Genomic DNA, 25,416 nt, shown 5'->3' on the forward strand with positions numbered 1-25,416 from the left:
CTATACCAGCCCCGGGGTGCCCTTAAAGGAACAGTAACACCAAAAAATGAAAGTGTATAAAAGTAATTACAATATAATGTACTGTTGCCCTGCATTGCTACAACTGGTGTGTTTGCCTCAGAAAGACTACTATAGTTTATATAAGTTAGCTGCTGTGTAGCCCTGGGGGCAGCCATTCAAAGGAGAAAAGGCACAGGCACATAGCAGATAACAGATAAACCACCATTATATGGGGCTTATCTACTAGTTATCTGCTATGTAACCTGTGCCTTTTCTCCTTTTTTCCAGCTTGAATAGCTGCCCCCATGGCTACACAGCAGCTTATTTATATAGTAGCTTTTGTGTAGCAAAAACACCAGTTTTTTTGCAGAGCAACAGCACATTATATTTTAATTACTTTAAGACACTTTCATTTTTTGATGTTACTGTTCCTTTAATACTTAAAATGTCAGTTTTCTGTTTCGGATTATCCAATTATACTGCTATAAAGATATATCTTTACGAAAATGCTTTGTTTCGATAAAGCAGACTTTCACATGTTGGCTGTTTTATGAGATATATTTTTATATAGACCTGCAAGTTCAGGGGTATAGTTTTCCTTTAAAATTGCAAATTCTGTTGGAACTGTTCTGCTGTAATTCCACTCTATAACCAGATAAACTTACGAATACAAAACAAATAAAAAAATGTTCCTGATTCATGTCTATATTCTGAAAAGTATTTGCTTTTAGAAATGGTAATACAACTCTTGGGCATGCCAATACCAAGCAAACACTCTTGGACATGCCAATACCAAGTATATAGTTTTGAGATATCTGACATGTATAGGTCAAAAACCCTCAGCAGTACACTATCAAATTTCCAAAGCACCAATACAGAAATCCGCATGCTTAGATTTAAAGAGCAAAAATTCCACTAACAGTATGTTTAACTCCAGGAAACCATACGTTTTTGGAAAGAACACATTCTGACTAATCTGTAAGTTATTTTTTTACTAACAATCTAAAAAAAAATTACCCAAAATGCCAAAATGGCTTGCTTTTTGAAGCATCTTCTTCCACATACCATTAAGTTCCAACGTAAAACATAATTATGAATTTGGCATGTAAAGATTCTGACATATAACCACTTGCATATTAATGTCATAACATACATTTATTTTAATTACTACAAATAAATGCTGTCTATGTATGCAAAGTACACACTTGGAATTCAAGAAACCTTTCTACTCCAGACTATAAAAAAAAAAAAAATTGTTAACTTTAGGAAAGCTTTACAGTTTAATGAAATTTCTATATCCTATGTACCAAGATCATAATAATATACTGAGCGTTTTGATGGACAACATACATAAGTTTACTTAAGTATATAGCAAAATTAAATTAGTGCATACATATTTTTATGGTTAACACTGGTTCTGCAAATTACAGGAGACATGTTGGATAAATGGAAAAAAACCCTAATCTTGTAGGCAATTATGAATATTATATGGTGCTGGTTTTACTTTGTCTGTAAAAATGGCCCCTTTATTAGAGCTCCCTATAGATCCTATCAGTTCTGTCCATATTTCAAATGAGGGGTGGGCGTGTCCTGCCCTGCCAGAGGCACAGTAGGAGGACAATAGCCAACTGCATCCCTGAAGTCACACAGACAGGCTGCAGTTTCCTATCAGGTCAGCCTAGTTGCTGATTGGTTCCTATCCTACAGTGCAGTGTACTGAGTGCCGCCGCCGTCCTGCACATCCAGAGAATTAAAGAGGAAGTGGAACAGATGGGCGGGAATAGTAGGGTTTGGGGGGGATTCCTCAATAAATCTGTCTGAAACAACTTTTTAAGCACAATCCTTCTGTATTTAGAGGAGTTTGGGGAGCACAAAGGCCATCCCATTCCCCACAAATCTGGACCCGAGTATAATGCACTGGTTCATTCTTAATTTAAACCTGATGTTTAAGCACCCTGCATGCAATTTGTGTCATAAGTCTCCAACAGTATGCTGAAACCATGTATTTTTGTAAAGTATGCTTTCTTCCAAATCCAGTGTGGGTAAAGACCTCTTTCTATTCCAGACTGCTCAAATGCAAAGCTTTACTAAAATTAGTTTTTATAAAAAAAAAAGTTAAAAATCGTGTCAAAGAATCCATTTTAAAGCATCTTAAGTTCTGCATATTCCTTTATACCAAGATCAAACATCCAAAAAACTAATGCTAGGGGTCTACTGAGCACAGTATGATGCCTGGTGTCCATTGGTTTATCCAAGTAGAGGCCCTAAACAAAGTTTGTAAGCAAATTATTCAACTTTTTCCTTTTCCTCTGTAATGATAAAACCGTACCTATTACTTCATGGTAACTAAGCAGCATGCATCCTTATCAGTGGGAAAATAGTCCTAGTTGTGGCAATGTTTATGTGTTGTTTAGTAGATTTAAGGTATGGTTATCCACATTACAGAAAACTTCTTGTTCAGAAAACCCCAGGTCCCCAGCATTCTGGAAGATAGATACCATACCTAGATAGATAATATGCACCCCCACCCTACCTTAGTTTGACAAAGTAATTAATCCACTGCCTCACCTTGTTCCATGCTGTATTCTGTACACTGCCCACCATGGAGAGGAGAGGTCCTTCTCTTTAATAGCATTCAAAGACCAGAATTACAGATTAATATCTGTTTTGCCAAATAAATTAAGACTTTTTGGTTTTTGTCTAACGATATAATTTCTTGTTGTGCTTTAGGGAAAATGATACTTTACGGTGTCAACTTGAGCAACTTCTGCAAAAAGTGTCTCCACAAGCACAAAACCAGGAGGATCTAAAATCTTTAAGGGCTGAACTGGAAGAAAAGACGGTGATGTATACAATTTGCAGTTCTGTTACATTGTACTTATATAACTATATAGTGATTTCTTTAGGTAATTTTGCCAACTAAAGGCATACTAAACTTCAGCCTCCCTTACCATTTGCTGTGTATGATGCGTTTGCATATATTAAAAAAAGTGAGGTTTAACCTGTTTCAAACATTTGAGCAAATCTGACAGTGCTTTAGTAATTAGGATTTTGTAATTCTTTAACTTGACCCTTACAATATGAGGGTATAAGAAGAAGTTACCTTTGCATTCCGACCTCCAGTCTTGTGACTTTATATCTGGAATCCCCAACCTTTCTTACTCGTGAGCCACAGTCAAATGTATAAAGACTTGGAAAGCAACACAAGCATCATAAAAGTAAATTGAAGTGCCAAATAAGGGCTAAGATTGGCTATTAGGTAGCCTCTATGCACACTATCAGCTTACAGGATGCTTTATTTGGTAAAAAAAAATTCAACCAAAATTGGCCACCAAGTCAGGAATTCAAAAATAACTACCTGGTTTGGGGGCACTGAGAGCAACATCCAAGGGGTTGGCGAGTAACATGTTGCTCACGAACCACTTGTTGGGATCACTGCATCATATGGTCATGGAACTCTTTGATGACTTACAGTATTTTACAATAGAGTGTGCATTATTTACTATGTATAAACAGTATGCTTATTGATGTAATTGGTGCTAACTGATGTAATATATGACTCACCGAAACTTGTGTATTCCAATAATACACAATTGTATATTAAAATGTATATTTGTGTTTCCATTTATAGTCTTCTCTCAAGATTTATCAGCAAACAGAAATTGAATACACACGTGTTAAAGAAGAGTGTGCTAAAAGTAATATAGTGTAAGTATCATCTAGTTATGTGGAAAATGGAATATACAGTCTTATTGTAATATAAAACATAAACTTCTTAAACCTTCTTTTCCCATTTATGTATGTGTAAAGGAAATATTAAATTGAGAATGAATTGAGAACTTCTGTGGCTATTTAGTTTTTAAGCCTTAGTTGTTTTCATTCTCTCTAATTATAATGTTTCTGACCTACTTTTAGGCTAATGCCAGACGAGGCGTAGGGCGGATATTTTCGGCAAGCGGAAAAACACTTGCCGAAAATACCGCCCTACACCTCTTACATGTGCCTGCACCTGAATGAATGGAATACACTCTGGTGCAGGCACATGTAGCCGAAATATGTATAAAACCGCAAGACTTTCAAACTCTCAGGTTTTTATGCGTATTTCCACTACATGTGCCTACACCCAAGCGTATTCTATTCATTTGGGTGCAGGCACAAGTAGGAGGCGTAGGGCGGAATTTTCAACAAGCGTTTTTCTGCTTGCCGAAAATATCCGCCCTACGCCTCATCTGGCATTAGCCTTGGGCAGCTATTTCTCCACAATACAGGATTTCACCTTCTTGGGTGCTATTTTCATGTCTACCCCTAGGTGGGGAAGCACATATAGCAAATGATTTCTGAATTTGTTTTGATCTCTTCAATGCTGAAAACTTCTGCGTTCAGGAAACCTTCTTTTTGGAAGGGGGTCTGGTTTGTCGCAAATTATTGCCTCTCATTGTATTTAATATATTAAGGGCTAAAGTTCCCACTGCTTCCTACTATACTTAATGATTTGTGTTGATATTACTTTCTGCCGCTCACTGGGGGTCATTTATCAACACTGGCCAAATTTGTCAATGAGCAGTAACCCATGGTAGCCAGTCACTGGTTGCTATGGGTTACTGTCCATGGGCAAATTTGCCCAGCCTTGATAAATTAGTTTCACTGTATTAAATGTATTTTGAGTACCACTACTGCTGCCGTCACTATATATTGTATTTAGAACCTAAAGTTTTTGTTCATAGAAGTCAAAGTACCATTATTTACAAGTTCATACTGTAATGTAATGTGTTTATATATCTTTATATCCTTTACTATTGAAGCTAAGTGAGGCTAACAGCACATGGGGCAGTGTTTTCACAGTGTATTTTTTAGCTGGAGAGAAATGCCTGAAGTCACCCTAAATGATTAATTATTGATTAACAGTACCAGCAGTGCTATTAGTCCATGGAGCTCTTAAAAGTTCAGGCAGCTGACTTTCAGTTGGGTGGAAAGGGAGTGGGAAGATATCACTTCGACTTGCAGTGCAACAGTAGTGGTGCCACAAGGGTACACGTCAAATGGCTGAGGGCGCCTGGGAAACTAAGAATGTGTTTAGCCCTGCATCAGATTCAAAATTTAATATAACAAAATCTGCTGATTTCAGTGCAGACTTCTGCTGGAGCAGCAAAAAAACATGGTTTCCCATGACAGAATCTCTTTAGTTTATTTTCCCCACAAAAAACAGTCCCCTTACAAATTTTCAAGTGGGAGACATAAATAAAGGATTGTTGTTGTGAATTATTGGGACAAAAACACAGTAGTTTGATTATGCAGGCATAATATAAGCAGGAGCAGCTCCATAAGTATATGAAATTGCAGTGTACTCTTTTGAGAGCAACTGGAACATGTAAGAAACTCCTGTTTTTGCCTATGTTGACAAACCTGGTGGAACTATATAAAGCAAAGTACTACATTTTTTATTTTTTTTTGCCTTATACAGAAAAAAGAAATTGGAATCAAAATTAAAGAGGATGGAAGGTAACTACTTAGTCTCTATCTTAATTTCTATTTTGCTTTTGCCACTTTTTTGAAGATATATTCGATTTATAACTACTGAAATGGGTCACATTTTCTATAATCTGGAAATCTGAATTGCACTTGATTGTACAGAAACACGTAATATCATACTTCATCCATATATTGTTTAAAACAGTGGCGCGCGCACACACAGGGCATTTTGCTTTTTGCCATAATATGCAAATAATAAAATGTCTGACAATATCTTTCTTAATGTAAGCATTGGAGTAGCCCCAGGTATGCCAGTGTAAACACACAAAAATGCAGCATTGAGCTTTTACTGAAAAGCTTTTGCAGATTACAATGATTATCTACAGAAGGATAATAGCGGGTGTCAATGTTGACTGTATATTACATGGGTGCCAGAAGGTCCTGTATGCCATTACCCTTAATGCTTTAAATTGCAAATGCCGTTTTGTCAGTGGATAATTATGAAGCAGCTGCATCTATTCTAGTGATTAATAGAATCCAGGTCTTTGTACTGGGATTTGGCCAAATTCCAAACTATTTTGCAAGTTTTGATCTTGGCAAATGTTTTAGATTTTGTTTTTCATTCAGTTATTTGGAGAATTTGGGATTCAGGCAAATCCGGACACTGGTTTCAAAGATTTACTGCAAGATTCATTGGGCACTCCAAATTTTTTTTATTTAAAACAATACAAAACATCACTGCCTATGACCAAGTGCCATCTAGGCACGAAATGCATAAGGCCATAGTCTATGGAGTCTGTTTATTTTAAATTATGGTAAAATAGACTTTTTGTATTTAAAAAAGAAAAATTATTAGGAATGTAAAATGAGTCTCTATATTTGCATTATGGAACCCCATTGATACTGGGGCTTTTCCTGCAATCATGTGCTTATCCACTAGATATCCTTCAGCTTTCTATAATGTTTTGTAGGTTTTTCCAGTTCACCCTTAAATTCACTCATGTTTGCAGAACACATTGTTTTAATTAAAACAAGCACAAATATGCACATGGTTATATTGCAAAGAGAAGGAATTTAGAAGGTACATAGTCATACGAGTACTTCTTTGCATATCTATGTTAAACTGCTTTTATATAACAAATAACTAAAAGTTTTTATCCTATTACAGTGTGGCCATTATAACTTTCTAGTCAGACTGGTACAAATATCCAGAGTACCCCCCAAAAATTGTCAATCCTTTGAGTCTATTGGGTCTGCTATAGTTATGAGTAATGATGTGAGCTGTTGTTCCTACGGATGTATATGCCATGTAATGGAGAACTACTTTTTTTTTTTTTTTTTTTTTTTTTTACTTCTGCTGCTTTGTTAATTATTTTTTATCTGTGCTGCCATTTCAGATTGATAGTCAGTAGACCCTACTCATTATTTTATAGCCTTTTATTCATAATTTGTTAAAGTTTTAATATTCACTTGTTTTTCTCCAGAGGTCTCTGTAAAGCGTTTTCAAGACTTTAAAAAGCTAAAAATGGAAAAGAAGGAACTTGTGAAAGATCTCAAAAAGATCCAGGTATTAAATCCATGGATATATGTTTTTGTTACCAATAATGAAAAATTTTTCTCCTTATGTATACAAAGGGCAGTAAAGCCACATTCAGTTTTTATACTTTTGTGTGATAATAAACCAAGCCCTGTCAAGTAAATTTGTGCACTTTTTTTTTTTTTTTTTTTTTTTTTTTTTTTTTTAAATTTGCAAGTGACATTAAATTAAATCTAAATAACAAGTTATAATTTGACTTTTGTTCACAGAATAAGCTAAAGTGTTTCCAAAATGGAAAACGCACAAAAGGTAAACTGTGTTAATTATTGGATAACATGGGATTGCTTCCTTTATTGAATATGGATATTTAATTGTATTCTTTTCATATACTTACAGCAACAAAAAATGTGCACACCCAAATTGCAAATGATGAGCCTGTTGTGAGTGTTGACAAAAGTAAGTTTATCACCTATAAATCTAATGTACATCTGTCCTGATGATGCAATGGAATCCAGTGTTTCTATGATTCTCTGGTACCAAATCCACTTTATTCTGTGATTTCTGCACCCAATCTAAACCTAATTTATTATACAAATTAGAAAAATAAAACAAAATGCCCTTAAATTAAATCAGTTGTTGCATCCAGTTTACCAGTAGTCATTGTCATGTGATATTTAGGGAGTATTTACTAATGCTCGTTTTTTTTTTTTTTTTTATTATTATTGGTTTGGGTCTTTTGATGCCAAATTTTTGTCCCAATTCATTATGCAACAAATCCAAAATGCAAAAAAATACCATCTTAAACCTTTTGAGATCATGTAGAAGTCGTGTTTCATGGTTTTCAGTCTTTTCATGCTGACTTTTGCGCAACAATATTGAAAAAAGTGTGTTTTTTCAATATTGTTGAAAAGTTGTTGTTTTTTTGTTTTTTTTTTTTCATTTGTGCTTTTTCAATTCATAGTAACATAGTAAGTTGGGTTGAAAAAAGACATACGTCCATCAAGTTCAACCAGATCAGATCTTTTGATAAATTACTGGCTGGCATTTGTGGAACTGAGTTTAGTCGTGGTTTTAGAAAACTCCTAAAACCATGAAAATCAGAAAGTAAATAAATCTACCCCCTTATTGGTTACTTCAGTTCTGCTGAGTACAAGCTTTCAGCCGAATTCTGCAAAATGCTAGGGTTCGACTGAATCCAGTACCCAATCCAGGATTTAGTGCATCCTTAATCTGATCCCATTACTACATGCCTATATATACTTTTTTTATGCAGATAATTTTATATTTCAAGGAACATTAATTATTGATGAGTGCTCCATTAATAAATAAACATAGTTTTCAGTTCATGTTTGTTAAACATATGTACACAAATTGTTAAAGTAACACAAAGTTTTATTTTTAAATTTGTATGGTAATTGTCAGACAGTTTTCTTCTTGCATGTTTCCTGGACATGGACCTATATAACTCCTTTAAATCATAGGATTACAGTTTACACAAAATTATAGTATTCTCTTGTCACATCATGACAATCTTATACAGGTATGGGACCTATTATGCTCAAGACCAGGGGTTTCTGGATTAGGAGTCTCTCTGTAATATGGATCTCTAAACTTTAAAGGGGTTGTTTACCTTAAAATTAACTTTTAGTATGATAGTGCTATTCTGGTGCAATTTGCAATTGGTCTTCAATTTTATTATTTTTTTTTTTTAATTATATAGCTTCTTGTTCAACTCTCTGGTTCGAGATTTTAGTACCTATCTGTTTGCTGGGGTCTAAATTACCCTATAAAACAGGCAGTGGTTTCAATGAGAAACTGCTGTGTATATATAGGAGAGGGCCTAAATGGATGTAAAAATAACAATAAATATTGTTTTTGGCTGCTGGGGTTAGTGAACCCCATTCGAAACCTGGAAGAGCCAAAAGAAGGTGGCAAATAATTCAAAAACTATACAAAAAAGATCAATTGAGAAGTTGCTAAGAATTGGCTATTTTATAACATACTAAAAGTTAACTTAAAGGTGAACTACCTTTTTGAGTTTACTGAAAACATTAATTAAACCCAATAAGATTGTTTTGCCTCATATAAGGAATAATTTTAGTAGGGATCAAGGACAAGGTGCGGTTTAATATTACAGAGAAAAAGAAAATCATTTTTGGAATAGAATAAGAATTATTTGCTTGTAATGGAGTCTATGGGAAATGGCCTTCCCATAATTCGAAACTTTGTGGATAACAGGTTCTGGATAACTGCAGGTTAGATTATTAAATTAATTTCGTTGTTTTTATTCAGTGGGGTAAATTTGGCCAATGTTATTAAAATAGCCCTACTGACAGATTATACTTGATCTAACAAAAAAATCAGTTTGAAAAACACATTGATCAACCATTAATATTTCAAACTGTAAAAAGAAAATAATAAAGCCTCATTTGGAGAAGTCATGTCCTGTAAAGTTATGTTTAACAAAAGTAGATGCAATTCTTATTTAATAACAAAAGTGACATGATCATAAATTAGTATATATACTAATGAAGATAATTCTGTTTTCAATTTAAGGAAAAATTAAGCTTCTTCTGGATGAGCTCTGGGGATGTATTGACTCTTCACCGAACAAAAGCCAATTTCACTTTCAGCTGTTAGGTAAGGAAAAGAATAGATAGTAAGTCACACAGTAACATATATTACTATTAACATTTTATTATCATTTAAAGACAACATTGACGGCAAATACATGAAAAAAGAGCTTTTTTTTGGATAGTATCATGGTATACCACAAGCAGCGTGTCTATGAATCCGTGCTAACCTCGTCTAAGTCTGGGTGTTGCACTTAAACAATGCTTTATGCCTTGTTGTAGGGTTATGTTCATGTACCTCTTAGTGGCTCACTGATAATGCCCCACACTTGAGCTTTACACATGGCGTTTCACCCTGTGTTCTGCTATGGATCTTTCCTGTGTTTCACAGCAGAGAGCGCAGGACAAAATTCAGCCCATTCTTCCCTGTACTGTACTATACTGTACTCATTCAGACGCATACAAGCGCCAAACAGGTGGAACTCATTAAGTACATGAGTGCAGTCCAATAGGTAGTGCCTCTGGAGAAGGACACAGGACGAAACAGTCCTAAACAAGAAGGAAGGCCACACAGAATGAAATGTGTACGTTTAAGACACCGAGGGCAGCTCTCTGTGGTAAGACAGAAAGATCTTTCTGCTGCTTCAACTGAATGCTCTTTTGGTCTGTGTACACAAATATAAAAAAACTTAAAGGAAAACTTTTTCCTTTTAAAGGTTAGTATGTCTGCATAAAGAAATATTCTTTATATTTTTTTATTTTCCTGTAGACCGCACTGAAGCAACTTTTAAACTGGTCTATTGTGTTGTATTGCAATCTTTTTCTTTCTTTCTTTTTTTTTTTTAATTATTTTTCTAACTGTTATACTGTTAAATATCTTTGCTCCATAAGTCCATTAATACTATTCAATGAAAATTGATTTTCTTTGTTTTTTTTTTTTCTCAATGCATATTTCTATTCTGACCTTTTTTTATACCAGGCAAAATATACCCCCCACACTTTTATATGACCTTATTCAGTTGGGCCTATGTAGATAAAGTGTATAAATACTGTCTACCTTTCAGAAACAAGGAGATATATATTCCACACATTCAAAGGTACCATTTCCCAGTTTCCCTTAGGTTCACAGTGTAATGCAACAAAAGTATGTATTCTGGGACTTGAAGTTAATCTGCATTCCATATTGGGTGGTGCACAGGTTCGTGGAAAGAACCATCAACTCACAGTAAAAAAGGTGATGAAGTGTTTGGATCGATAAGCCTAAGGTGAGGTAATGGTCCCTGTAGCACAGGCAGATTAACATTGTTTCCTTTTAATATGTGGAATCAGGTGTGTTTGTTTTTTTTTTAAAAAAAATAATAATTTACTACACATTTTTTTATATAGGCTTACTGCATGAGGGCTTATAACTTGAAAGGAGGTGCCTTTCTTCCTGCATGCAAATTATATTTCTCTATTACAAGCAGCTGAATAGCAGTTCTCTTACTTGTTTAACCTGAAGCTTTGCCCCCTTTTGCTTTCTGAGCACTCCTCTCCCACTATGAAGACCTCAAAGAGGTGCCTACTGGGCATGCATACTGCCTCTGCTCCAATTAAAATCAGTCGCGCATGTGCAGTAGCCACCTCTTTGAGGTCATCATAGTTGGAGAGAATGAGTGCTCAGAAAGCAAAAGGGGCGGAGCTTCAGACAAGACAAGTAAGTAACTAAAAACTGCTCTTTTGCTTCTAATAGTAAAACATAAATCTGAATACAGGTTGAAAAGTATCTTATTCTGTAACCAGAGAAATTTTAGAGATTAAAAAAAAAAAAAAAAAAGTAATTTATTTATTCTTTTTTGCTTTAGACAGTAATCAGAATGACAGTCTGTTAGGGCAGTGAACCCTAAATGCTCTTTAGGTTTGTTGTGGAAACCTATGCTTTAATCTGTAGGACAACTCAGCAGTGATTATGGATCACTACGAGGCCTGAAGCCCAGAGGTTACTACCCTATGCAAAGGCTGCCTATTTATTCTTTAGCAATCAAGAATGCACCCCTCCCCAACCCCTTAGAATCACTATCATGCAAACTCTATTTATTTATAAGTTCAGATACTGTTCATGCATGTTTTTTTGGTTTTGAAAATAAAAATGGGTAATGAAGAGTAATTCTAATTAAAATCTAAATGTTTGTATAAGTGGTTCATAAACTGTGATGCACACTGAATGCCAATGCTCTGTGCTGCTTTACTTTACTGAGCTATGGGAAACTCACAATATACTGTATGTATAGAATATAAATGTAACAGTATAAGTACAGTTACAAATTTTAATAATTAGTCCTGTAGCATCAGCTTATTTGACAAGCCAGCCTCATTTTCTGCTTGATAACTTGACAACCCCCTAAGGTTAGGTTTTCTACAAATGCAGAGAGCCCATTGTGCATGTGCACTGTGTCACCGACAGTTCTAACCAAATCCAAGATGAGGAGATCCTGCGACAACTGTAAAGACCTATATCATTACTACCATAGATATGCTGAAACTTTTTTTTTTTTTTCCATTATGTGTTACAAATCTACAACATAAGTACAGACTTGTTATATCTAGTATAATAATATCTAGTATAAATAAATCTAAAGCAACTGGACTTAAGTAATCATTGAAGACGTTTCACTACTCATCCGAGCAGCTGTTGAATTGAAGAAGCTGCTGGAATGAGTAGTGAAACATCTTCAGTGATTAAGTCCAGTTGCTTTAGATTTATTTATACTAGATATACCATGACCTGGATGAATGAAAATCTTACTACAGACTTTTTTTTTTTTTTAACAGATAAGCCACTTCAAATTGGTGAAGAGAGTACGTTTTTACATGACTTTAGCATTAAAAATAACAATAAACCTCCTGTTGTAAAATGTGAATGTGAATTCAATGAGCACTCGGGCTCCTCGATGACTTATAATAGTCTTAATTTTAACAATAGGGGGTCATTGTTCACTAAACAGTGCAATAGGAGAACTAAAAAAAATGTCAAGCCTTATTTAGATTTCAAAATTAAATATTGAACTTTTTGCTCTTCAGAAAAACAAATTTCAGTGCAGCTACTGCTTGAGCAGCACTATTAACTGCAAAAAATGCTTTTTGAAACAGCTTAGATAAATTAACATTTGAAAAATATTTTAACTGTACTTTATTTGCTTCTTTGTTTTTATTTTAGTTACAACTTAATTGAACAGGAATTAATATTAAGGTGTTTCTTCACAATCTGTAGTAGAGTTTTTTTTTTACTTTATTTTCTTTTCAGATAAGAGTGGAAGAAGAACTAGAACTCAGAGGGATTCTGATGAAAATAAAATGACCCCAAATCACAGCAGTCCTTTTACCCTAAATGATATGTCAGCAGAACCAGCAGAATTGCCAGTTATCACAGGATCAAATGAACTTAAAATGTCTAAAGGTTCAAAGATTCTTGAGGAATCTGTAGCAGACTGTAATGGTGACAGTGCCTTCTATGAAGAAAAGACTGCAGATTATTTGGTCTCCGATTTACCAGGCAGCTATTCTCTAAGCTCTGATCATGGGACAATGGCCAGTGAATTCCTGGAAATGATTAACTGGGCAAGACCTCTTCCACCTCTATTGTCACCTATTGCATTTTCGCCGTCAACCTCACAGGTAATAAAGTTTCTGTTTAAATGGTTTCCACATATAAGAGGAACATAATATTTTTTATACCACTGTAGAATGAGGAGTTTTTGGCTAATGTCAAACTAAGCTTTTTCTTACACAGGGATTACATCCAATGTTTGCTAAAAGCCTTTTAGGGCTCTATCACCCTCTGCCCGCCTTCACCTTCTTAGAATAGCTTAAACACCTGCTAGGAACAGTTCCCTTTGTCAGTGTGTTTTGTGTAGATTACATTTGTGTGATTACATTAGGAACATTTCACTTTGTATAATGCTTTAGTATGACCGCTTCCTATATCATATAATTAAGTAACGGGGAGCAAAACCAAAAATACCAAAAGATACAGGTATGGGACCCATTATCCAGAATGCTCGGGACCTGGGGTTTTCCGGATAAGGGGTCTTTCCGTAATCCAGATCTCCTGCCTAGTCTGCTAAAAACATTATTTGAACAGTAATTAATAATATTAAAAAAAAGTAATCATTTTGCTAACACAATTTAGTTATTAAACAAGCTAAAAATGTACTGACAGAAGCTAACAAATTAAGAATTTCCAAATACAGGTATAGGACCCGTTATCCAGAATGCTCGGGACCAAGGGTATTCCGGATAAGGGGTCTTTCCGTAATTTGGATCTCCATACCTTAAGTCTACTAAAAAAATCAATAAAACATTAATTAAACCCAATAAGATTGTTTTGCATCCAATAAGGATTAATTATATCTTAGTTGGGATCAATTACAAGGTTCTGTTTTATTTCTACAGAGAAAAAGGAAATCAGTTTTAAAATTCTGAATTATTTGATTAAAATGGAGTCTATGGGAGACGGGCATTCCGTAATTCGGAGCTTTCTGGATAACGGGTTTCCGGATAAGGGATTCCATACCTTTATTACAATTCTAAGATTCTCATATTTTCCTTTTTTTTTTTTTTTTTTTTCTTAAGGATGAATTGTTTGGAGAATTCACTGATTCTAGTTATGAGGAAGAAAGAGGCAGTGCAGAGGGATCCTCTTTAAATAGCAAAATGGAATCTCTTAATTCCAGTGCAAACCAAAGTTGTCCTAAAGATCAAACAGACTTAATAGATGTTTGTGAAATTGTGAATGAAAGTAGCTGTTTTTTGAACAGAAGAAAAGAAGTTCATAACTTAGACTTTCCCAAGGACATTAGCAAAAAAACAGATAGTGATGCACTCCTTAGCTCCTCTTCAACTACAGAATTGCAGGATAATGGGGAAAAATCAGCTGATAACTTTGCTTCAGTCTGTCCTACTACTGATATAGTAAAATCTAAAGATTTGACTGTGGAAACCATACAAGCCATAGAGTCTGAGAAAACAATTGATTCAAAAGACTGCAGTGAAGCATTTTTATCCAAACCCTCTACTGCTATCTCAGCTACTACTAATTCTGAAATTCTCACATTATGTGAAAGTACAGCTGCAGATCTAAAGGAAAGTAATTTAGACCAGTCTGAAAGTTGTATAGACAAAGCTTTGACCCAAAGGACAGAAGAAGTTGTCTGTTCTTTGTCACTTCATGAGAATCTTCAGATCTTACCTTTTGAAAAAAAGACCAAAAAACATACAAAAATATTTTGTCAGGAAGATGTGCAAAATGTGATTCACAAATCTAAAGATGTTTCCAGTCCTCAGCTAGATTTTTTGCAGTGCGTTACAGGAGAGAAGATGAACGAACGAGTTTATATTACAGAAACATCTATGACCAACTGTTCTCATTATACCTCAAGCTCTCTTTTTAAGGAAACTGTTGCAACCATGCCACATAACAGTTTATCCAACTTTCAGAATACCCTTAAACAAGACAATTCATTCATCAAACTGCATAATTTAATTACTGAGGTAAATAACTCTGGCAAAAACCAGAAAACTTTGACAACGGCTGAGATGCAGTCTGATAGACTTCCAAAATGTGATAATGATGTGGTGTTAAATGAGATTGACAGTGTCAATAAACAGCAAACTGACAAAAGTATTGAGAATGATGAGAACTGTATTTCCTCTTTTCTCGGTCAGAAAACACTGAAGAGTTTAAAGGAAGAACAAGAGTTTGTTATAAAAGATAAAGTCGATTTAGGACCCTCTTCTATTAACTCTGAAGAAAATATGGAGCCATCTTGTAGTGGCAAATTTTTAAATGAGTGTGTCCATTCAGATAATGGGCAAGTTCAGCAGTCGTGTGAAGTCACACAAACAAAAGCTATTTCAGAATCTGATGCAAATAAAAAGTGTAGAGCCACAAGTATAAAAGAACTTGAAGTGTCTGTTGTTACATCCAGTCAGGAGCAACAAGAACAACCAGTAAGTTATAATCAGCCTGAAAAAAGTTGCAAAGCTAAGAACAGTGTTTTAGACACACCAGAAAGTATGAAAACTCTGGAAAGAGAGAGAAGTGATGATGAACAGCTGGCTTTAAAATCGCCAAATAACAAAGTTTCTTTGTTTTATCACAATGCCAGTTCTACATCTATTTCAACTATTCAGACGCTTTCTGATGAAGATGGTGAACATTATCAAGGAGAAACTGAGGAAACACCTGATAGAAGAAATACTGACAAAATCGAGAAAACCGTAGACGGTAGTACCAATCTGCTATCTATGTCTTTGGCAGCATTCGAAAAGAGTACAAAAGCATGCAAAATAAATAGCAATAAGTCACATTTAATAAATAATTCTGAACAGACATTTGAAAACACTTTGAAGAAGCAGACTAATATTAAGGTCTCAGAAGAAAAAAATGGAAGTCAGGATCTGGTTCGCATTGATTCTGGAAGTAATCCTGACAATCATATACCTAAATTTAAATTAAGCTCCTCAAAACATGGTCAGGAGCATGGACACTTGTTATTAAATAGAAAGCCTGCATTTTTTACTGAATCAAATATTCCTCCACCTAAAACTGAAATTTTAAAATGTATTGAATCCCTTCCTGAACACTCCAAAATACCGTCAGAGCAAACAAAAGAAAATATCACTTCCAGTGATAGATTTCTGCATAGTACAGATTTGCATGTTAAACCAGCTAATGAAGTTGTAACAGAGTCTTACCATCAGCTACTCTCAAAAACCAGTAAACTTTCGTTAAAAGACACTGATGTTATGGGTACTTCTCTCAGGGAAATAAACATAAAAAGCTTACAAGCAGCTAATCTGCAAGAAATACAAAATTCTGAAAATAAAATTTCAGAGCAAAGCAGTGTATTAAGCATATTTAAAATGAAGGAGATGTATCGCAGTGGCTACATAGATAGTGATGACTCTGAGGATGATTTTCCTGTGCGGAAAGTTAACTATGCAAAATTTTCATCAGATAATTCTGCAGCTTCTGCAAATGCCTCTTTAAACCTTCAAAATGCTAATAAGGATACTAGCGAGCTGGCTGCTGATGACTCCCTAGATAAATGTGTAGATGTGGAAGTAAAGTACAACATTAAGGACAATATAATTAAACCAGGAACAGACATAAATTTAATTTCACAAAATAAGATAACAGTAGACAAAGTAAAGGAAAATTCAATTAAACTGTACCATTTTGAATCACTCAAGAATCCAGACCATAGCATCTCAGAAGGATGCAGATCTTTACCCGATTCTTTACTGTTAGAGACAAAAAACTTTGATTCTGCTAAAATTCAAAATGATCCATTCAATAATACAAATGCAGTAACTTTTCCTACTGTAGAAAAAGAACTTACCTTAAATGATGATCAAACTGACATAGGAAAAGGAACATCACCTTTCAAGGAACAAGAAGGTCAAGACATTTCTGCTATTTCAGATGTTCTGTCTCAAATGCATAACACTGAGGATCAAAGTGCTCAAAATGATGACCAAGCACCTGGCAGAAGTATAGTTCCTGGGAAAAATCTCATATGGAACTTTGAAAGATTGGACGATTTTCCTGATCCGAGAGGTAAAAAATATAAAAAATCCTCACAAAAGAAGCCTGCAAAGAATATATTTGCTAACTGTAATGCAAATGCTGGATCAGCTTCTAAATTCCTTGAAGGCTCTAATAATCCTGGCAACAATTTATCTGGTCCTGAAACAAGGAAAGAAAAATATAGTGTTTCTCAAAGAGCACTTTCACTAAACAGTCAGTTAGGACAGACTGTATTGGCAAATGCTGACACTTCTACAAAGACACAACATTCACCTGAAACCATAAACAAAGTAAGGTCAGAAATGGGTCCTCCACTTCCACCATTATTAGGTCCTTTATTGGCAACACCACCAAGAACTGTGCGGCCTTTATCTCCTGTTATGTCATCCTCAAGTCGTTCATCTTTGCCATCTCCTCTTGATGACTTGATTTCTCCATTGCGAGTAACTCCTGTGCCACCAGTGATGTCACCAGTATCTGACTGTCGGCAATATAAATCCCCCATGTTCACCACACCCTCACCTTCAGAAAAAGGTAGTCGAAGAATACTATCTTCACCTTTGCAGTTTTGTGCAGCAACTCCAAAGCATGCCCTTCCTGTGCCTGGGAGGCTGCCACCTTCTGCAGCTGTTAACTCAGCACCAACTGTACAAGAAAACTCTGTAAAGATCCTAGACACAATGTACCCTGAATTGTCTGCCCGAGCAAGGACATTAAATATCTTGAAAGGCAATGTTCAGTTGAACAGGTGCATACCTGGAGACAGCAAACCTACTGTTAGCCAAATAAGTGGTTTTAAAGCAATTACATCTACTTCAACTGCTTTCATAAAAACTGGGAACAACTCAAAAACAAGCAGTAACCAAGACAAGCAAAGAGATGGTGGAACTAATCAGTCATTCAGCATTTCCGCTTCAGTGAATAAAAGGTCTTCAGATTGTATTACAATGCCAAAAAGTGCCAAAAGGTTACGACTGGATAGTGAGTCTCCAGTTGCAGCAAACCTTAAAGCCTGCTTTACTGCTCCTTCAGATAAAAGTCCAGTTACAAAAGAAGAGGCTGGATATTGCGATACTGACATTGAGGTAGCATCTGTCCATGCCACTGCTGAAGATGATGTGGCAAAGGCTCTTAAGAAAGTGGAAGAACTGTGCTTTGACCTTTTACCTGTAATTAGGAGTCATATCTATGTAGGAACCATCCCCCAAATTCCAGTTATGAGGAATGAGGAAAAAGAAGTTATCTATGAATTCAGCTCAATCAAAAAAGTAAGTTATTTTTTTTTTCTTGCACATATACTGTACATAAGGATATCCTATCCACTTTTTCGGATCCGACCGCATCCCAAATACTTCATAAAGGATTCGGCCGAATACCAATCCGAATCCTAATTAGCATATGCTAATAAGGTTTTGTAAGTGTTACATTTTCACGTGTTTAAGTGACAAAAAGTCGCATGATTTTTATGATTCGGTTCGACCAGGAGCATGGATTTGGCCGGATCCAAATCCTGCCGAAAAAGGTCGAATCTTGCCTGAATCCCGAACTGGATCCTGGATTCCGTGCATCCCTAGTATATATAACTTTAGGGAAGCAATACACTCTTGCAAATGTTTTTAATAGTAGAATTCATTATGTAGAGCCAACATCTTCTGTAGTACAGAGGTAGTTCACCATTCTTGTCAGTCCAACTCCACTGAAGCTTACAGTTTAAGAACCTTATCATTTGGGCTATTCTCAAATTCATTAGAAGCCAGGCTCTGTTTCCTTTTCTAAAGCCTGTTTTTGGAGTGTATGAGGAAATCCAAACAAGCCCAGGGAGAATGTACCAACACCATGTGCATATACATAGATTGCCCTGTTTGTAATTGAATCTAGGATTCCAATGGTGACCACTGCACCCACTGTGCTGTGTAGATCAGTTAGTCAAAAATGTTGATGGGGTGGAAACACAAACATGCTCACAAATTAATTAATTCCTTTTTTAGTGCTGGTGTGACCACACTCAGAAATCATCTGTCCTTATGCAAGTGTTGATAAAAATAGAATTCTGTTTGGATTTTTGAAGTGGATAGAAAATGTGGAAAGCTTCTTGCACATGAACACCAAGTTGTGCATTTAGGGATGTGATTGCCTCAGGAATATTATGTTGGTGCTAATGCAAAGAGCCTTTTTAGCCCAGGTTCTAGCTCTGTCTTGTGTCTGATTTTTTTTTAAAAAATTGTCTTGCCTTTATAAAATTATTCAGCTGGCCACAGGAGAGGTGGGAAAGGCACATATTAACCCCTCCCCCCGGCTAAATTTTAGGTGCAGTGTTATTGCCGTACCTTTTCATTTTTAAGGTGGAACATAAATACTAATTAATTTATGATAAAGAATATTGAGAAAATAAACTGTACTGTATTTGAATTGTGTTTGAAGGGTAAGGTCGAAGATTTACTTCATGCAATATTAAAGAAGCTGAAGACTGAGAAGGCATCACTGGATGGCAGTGTTATACAGGCGCTCTGCAGAGTTTATACAGGATTGTGCCGCCAAATAGGGGACTTAGAGAGAGCTCGTGTTCTCTCTTACTGTATATTTACAGAAGGTAAGGTACGCTTAAAGCTGAATATATCCAAGAGTTCAATGTAATAAAAAAAAATAAGCACTAAACTTTAATTCACATTTTCTAAGCATTAGACAGTAACTGACATGCCAGTTTTTCTGATTACACAGGCCGATTCTTACTGTTGTCTGAAATCATTTTTTTTTTTTTTAAAAAAGCCAGGAGAGCATTGCAAGTCAGCACTGGGGCCAAGAGTAGCTGAACGAGGCTGCAAATAGAATTATCCTGTAGGAACAACTTCCAGGGTTTTTTTCCATTGCTTAGTATTGCCCCTGTTTTGAGCTCAATAAATCTCAGACATTAAAATTTGTCAGTGACATGAAGGAGTCATGCCTGTACTATAAGAATATAGCAGTGGCTTTTTTTTTGTTAAAGGACATGTAACCCCCCCCCCCCACACACACACACACACACAAATGTAATCAGTGAACAGCCTCTTTAAAATCTTTCAATACCTGCCCCACTGGTTGTCCAAAGGTTAATAGTAAGGCTGCAACATCCCCTTTATCACTTAGATTTCCTTCTCCCCCTGTAACCCACTCGGCCCCCCTCGGGAATTTGCTTTGATTTCTGGCTTGTGGGCATGCTCAGTTGTTCTAAACTCAGATTAGTAAACACGCCCTCCAGTCTAGCAGCCAGTAAAAAGATGGCATTGCTGGTTCCCATAGAAGCTCTAGCTGTCTGCTGTATGATAAGCTTTACCATTACAGTGCTTAAACAAAGCAGAACTTTTATCAGAGACAGTTGTGCCTGTGTGAGCCTGTATTCTTGATGAAATGTATGCTGAATAAGGGTCTGTGTGTGTGTATGCTGCTTGCAAATTTAAATGTATCTGATTATGTATCAGAGGAAAAATGGCCACCAGGTGAAAGCTGCTATTTGCTTTAAGAAAATGTGATGGTGCTGGCAAGCGCAGGGGATATATGCAGTACAAATGATGCCATTTGGGTGGGGGAGATGTGCACAACTGATATACATTGTATGTAGGCTTTACATGTCCTTTAACAAAACTTTAATGCTTTCCTGTATAATTAAAAAGCAATATAACGCATCTATTTGCATGATGTATTCTTATGTCCATCTTAACCCTTTAACTGCCAACGACGTGGTAAGGGTGATTTGATTTTTGTTTTTTTGGGGTTTTTTCACTTTCACACACTTTCATACATTTACATACATTTACACACACAGCACACCATTTCACAGGTTTTTTTTTTCCCCACTTTGCACAATTATATACACTCATGTACACACTTACACACTGTCACACAACTTTTACATATGTACACACATGTATACACAAATACTATTTTTTTATTTTTTATTTTTTTCCCTAAAAACTGTTTATTTTGACAGCATGACTATTGGATCAGATATTCTGACCACTATTTAGAGTGTTTTATGTTGGTATGTTTTGAAATGTGAGGTACATAATGGGGCAAAATGCTTTGTGACAATTTTCAGAAATGTTATAAAAACCGTTCTGTTTAGCATAGCTTTGTAGTTTGTTGGTTTGCAGTAGAAAGATGTATTTACCCATTTTTGTTTTGTCAGAATGTGTATTTTTGGAAAATATATGGTTTTCTAGGGTCTCCATACTGTTAGGGGGTCTTATGGCACATAATACACATACTGGGTGCAAAAATTGCACAAGCCAGAGCGTCATATGTGAAAATTCATATGCCCTATTTTTATTTGGGTGCCCCTGTACGCCACATAGTTTGTTAAATCTATGCATACAGGGCATCAAACTGTTCAGTGGACCTCTGGTGTTACTATTTGGGGTGATATGCCTTTGTATGCAAGAAATTGTGTGAGATAAATGCGGCAAATTGCAACATTTTTAGGCGATTTTCTGAAATGTCATAGAAACCATTAACTTTAGGAAAGCTTTGCAGATTGGTACTTTGGTGTAGAAAGGACTCTTTTCCCATGTTGGATTTGTCAGATTGTGTACTTTCCAAAAATATATGTTTTTCAGGGGTCACCGTACATTTCTGCAGTTTCTATCGCACATAAAACTGCCATGTGGTTATGAATTAGGTAAACGTAAGCCATGAAATTAGAGACCCCAAAATATACCTTGTGCACACTAAGGGGCTGATTTACTAAGACACGAATTCCGACCGAATTGGAAAAATTCCGATTGGAAAACGAACATTTTGCGACTTTTTCGTATTTTTGCAATTTTTTTCGGCGCCTTTACGACTTTTCGGAAATTATCGCGACTTTTTCGTTACCAATTCCGAAAGTTGCGATTTTTTCGTAGCGTTAAAACTTAAAAGGCGCGATGTTTTGCGCAAGTTTTAACACTACGAAAAAATCGCAACTTTTTGCGCAAGTTTTAACGCTACGAAAAAATCGCAACTTTCGGAATGGCTATGAAAAACTCGCGTTTTTCCGCCAAAATCGTATTGGTAACGAAAAAGTCGCGATAATTTTCCGAAAAAATCGCAAAATACCGATCATTACGAAAAAAAACGCAATCGGACGCATTCGGCCCGTTCGTAAGTAAATGGGCCCCCAAGTGCCATGTTCTTTGATAAACCTATGTACAGTGGGCATCAAACTGTTCAGTAGACCTCTGGGGTTCATATTTAGGGAGGTTTGTCTTGGTACCTAATGACCTGTAGAAAATAAGATGCTGCATATTGGAAGTTTTGAGGTAATTTTTGGAAATGTCATAAAATCGTCAAACTTAGGAAACCATCCACGGCTTGGTATTTTGGAGTGGAAAGACATGGTTACCCATTTTAGATTTCGGGGAATGTGTACTTTCCAAAAATATATGATTTTCTTGGGTAAGTGTACTTTTTACTAACTTTATTCCACATAAAATGATGTAAATGTGTTGATTTTGCAGAAGCTGAAATGATAGATCATATGGGGGTATGTTCATATTGGGGCCTCTACATGCCACATACTTAGGTAAACCTATACATATTGGGTATCAAACTGTTCAGTGGCCCCCTGGCGTTTAAATTATGGGTGTTTTATCTTGGTACCTAATGATACTTGGGAGATAAGATGCTGCAAAGTGGAAGCTTTGAGAGGATTTTTGGAAATGTTATCAAAATTGCCAACTTTAGGAAAGCTTTGCGGCTTGGTACTTTGATGTAGAAGGACATGGGTACCCATTTTGAATTCAGGAGAATGTGTACTTTTTTAGGTTTCCAGATGATAGATCCCATACCCATATAAAAATATTTTTTGCAAAATATTCAGTCCTTTGCTTCTCATGCAGATTTCCCAGAGCCAGATAAGATGCTTCTCTTCATAATAAGCTCGTGGAACAAAGTATTATCTCAGAACAGTGTGATCAACAGGGCATTACAGGCACTTCTTAAGCAACTGGCAAAAGATGATGTCCGCATTTGTTTGAGCGCTTACCTAAACTGGGAGAAGGTGGGTTCAATTCTTTCAAGCAGAAAAGATAAATGTATTCTTTATTGAGTTATTAATAAATATTTGATATTCTGTTTCAATTCTCTTTGTAGTCTCCTCCTCAAAACATGAGGGTTATTCTGTCCAGTGTGATGAATGGTATTCAGCTCTGTTCAGAGCTAAAATTTCATCAGAGTGAGCAATTTGGTGAGGATCTGACTGATAAAATGTGGGAGTACATATTTGCTGTCAATCTCATGTGCTGCCACCGTAAATGGATATGGACTCATGACAATGTCATAAGGTATTATATGTAATCTTAACCCAGTTTAAGTGTTACCTTACACCTGTTTATCTACTGTATATACTCGAGTATAAGCCGATCCGAATATAAGCCGAGGTACCTAATTTTACCTAAAAAATGGGAAATGCAGCAGCTACTGCTAAGTTTCAATAATCAAAATAAATACCAATACAATTACATTAATTGAGGCATCAGTGGGGTGTATGTTTTTAAATATTTATTTTAAAGAAAAACAGTAAACTAGGTCTGTAAGTGGAGAAGAGGGTCAACAAAAACAGTATGAGTACTACCCCACGCATTGCGCATTGGCAGACTGGCAGCAGGCCTGGTCCTGGGGGACACATAAGGGGAAATAAGTATTGCGATTGGGAGCGGGCCAGATCACTGGAGGGTCTGGTTGCAGGTGGCCTAATTTGCACACAAAGGGTGCTTGTCTGGAGGGACCCATGGCACCCGACTCGAGTATAAGCCGAGGGTGACATTTTCAGCACATTTTGGGTGCTGAAAAACTAGGTTTATACTCGAGTATATACAGTATATGATTAAAACGTTCAAGTACTAAAGATAAATTTGTACCTCTTATTAACACATTTATAAAGTAACAACATATTCTACAATATAGTAAGTTGGGTTGAAAAAAGACATACGTCCATCACGTTCAACCATAATGCCTATATATAACCTGCCTAACTACTAGTTGATCCAGAGGAAGGCAAAAAACCTATCTGAAGCCTCTCTAATTTGCCGCAGAGGGGAAAAATTTCCTTCCTGACTCCAAGATGCCAATCGGACCAGTCCCTGGATCAACTTGTACTAAGAGCTATCTCCCATAACCCTGTATTCCCTCACTTGTACTGAGAGCTATCTCCCATAACCCTGTATTCCCTCACTTGCTAAGAATCCATCCAGCCCCTTCTTAAAGTTATATAATGTATCAGCCAGCACAACTGATTCGGGGAGGGAATTCCACAACGCTGTATAATAATTGTATACATTGAATTTACAGATAGTATAATACAGGAAGTAGAGTTTATAATCTAAAATAAGAAGTGAGTTTAAGACACAAGGTGTGGGGTTAAATAGAAAAGTCAGTAAAGTAAGAGATTTGGCATATTTAGCAGGTGGTAGTAGCATATAGTGTGTACTAAAGAGATGCTAGATTTAAAACAGTTCTCTTTGAAGAAGCCTAAGAGGTTTTTTTTAAAGGCTGAATGAGATTGGGAAAAGTCGGATAGAACATGGATGAGAATTCAGAGAAGGGGAGCAACTCTAGAGAAGTCTTAAGAGTCTTTGGGAAAAGGTAATAAGTGAGGTGTTAAGGAGTTGATCATTGGATGAACATAACTCCAGGTTTACAAGTATTAACTAAACCATTCAGGAACAGTAACACCAAAATGTCAAAGCATTTTAAAGTAATAAAAATACAACATACTGTTGCCCTGCACTAGTAACCGTTTCATATTTCCTTCAGAAATGCTACTGTAGTTTATATAAATAAGCTGCCGTGTAGCCACGGTGGCAGCCATTCAAGCTGGAAAAAAGGCGAAAAGGCACAGGATACATAGCAGATAACAGATAAGCTCTGTAGGAACCTAAACAGCTTATCTGTTATCTGCTATGTATCCTGTGCCTTTTGTCCAACTTAAATGGCTGCCCCCATGGCTACACAGCAGCTTATTTATATAAACTATAGTAGGGTTACTGTAGCAAACACACAACATTTACCAGTGCAGCGCAACAATACATTATATATTACTTACTTTGATACACTTTAATTTTTTGGTGTTACTGTTCCTTTAAGAGATGTAGGGTGGAGCAGCGTTGTGAGACGCTTTTGATGTCAAGGTCATTCATCTGATTGTTGTCTGAATTTTGCCAGCCAGTGGTATCATATATGCAAATAAAGCAGGAGAGGGAAGGCATAGCAGAATCAGTTGGCTGCCTGCCTGCCTGCCTGCCAAGCCCTCACCT

At 36.1% G+C, this 25,416-nt stretch overlaps 1 protein-coding gene across 2 annotated transcripts in view; it reads left to right on the forward strand.

Annotated features, from left to right (window-relative positions):
- The window catches only part of ice1 (interactor of little elongation complex ELL subunit 1), a 40,205-nt gene that overhangs the window by 6,613 nt on the left and 8,176 nt on the right, over window positions 1-25,416 (forward strand). Inside the window, exons 6-17 of one of the 2 annotated variants that reach the window (XM_002935134.5) lie at window positions 2,731-2,842; window positions 3,632-3,708; window positions 5,462-5,499; window positions 6,954-7,036; window positions 7,276-7,315; window positions 7,403-7,462; window positions 9,563-9,646; window positions 12,863-13,233; window positions 14,191-18,417; window positions 19,571-19,739; window positions 23,002-23,162; window positions 23,255-23,445. In XM_002935134.5, the coding sequence (XP_002935180.3) occupies window positions 2,731-2,842; window positions 3,632-3,708; window positions 5,462-5,499; window positions 6,954-7,036; window positions 7,276-7,315; window positions 7,403-7,462; window positions 9,563-9,646; window positions 12,863-13,233; window positions 14,191-18,417; window positions 19,571-19,739; window positions 23,002-23,162; window positions 23,255-23,445 (5,613 nt within the window). Of the gene's footprint in view, window positions 1-2,730; window positions 2,843-3,631; window positions 3,709-5,461; window positions 5,500-6,953; window positions 7,037-7,275; window positions 7,316-7,402; window positions 7,463-9,562; window positions 9,647-10,709; window positions 10,845-12,862; window positions 13,234-14,190; window positions 18,418-19,570; window positions 19,740-23,001; window positions 23,163-23,254; window positions 23,446-25,416 lie in introns of those variants that run through there. The other variant, XM_012965511.3, reaches the window with a different exon arrangement.

Source organism: Xenopus tropicalis, chromosome 6 (assembly GCF_000004195.4).
Source record: "Xenopus tropicalis strain Nigerian chromosome 6, UCB_Xtro_10.0, whole genome shotgun sequence".
NCBI lineage: Eukaryota > Metazoa > Chordata > Amphibia > Anura > Pipidae > Xenopus > Xenopus tropicalis.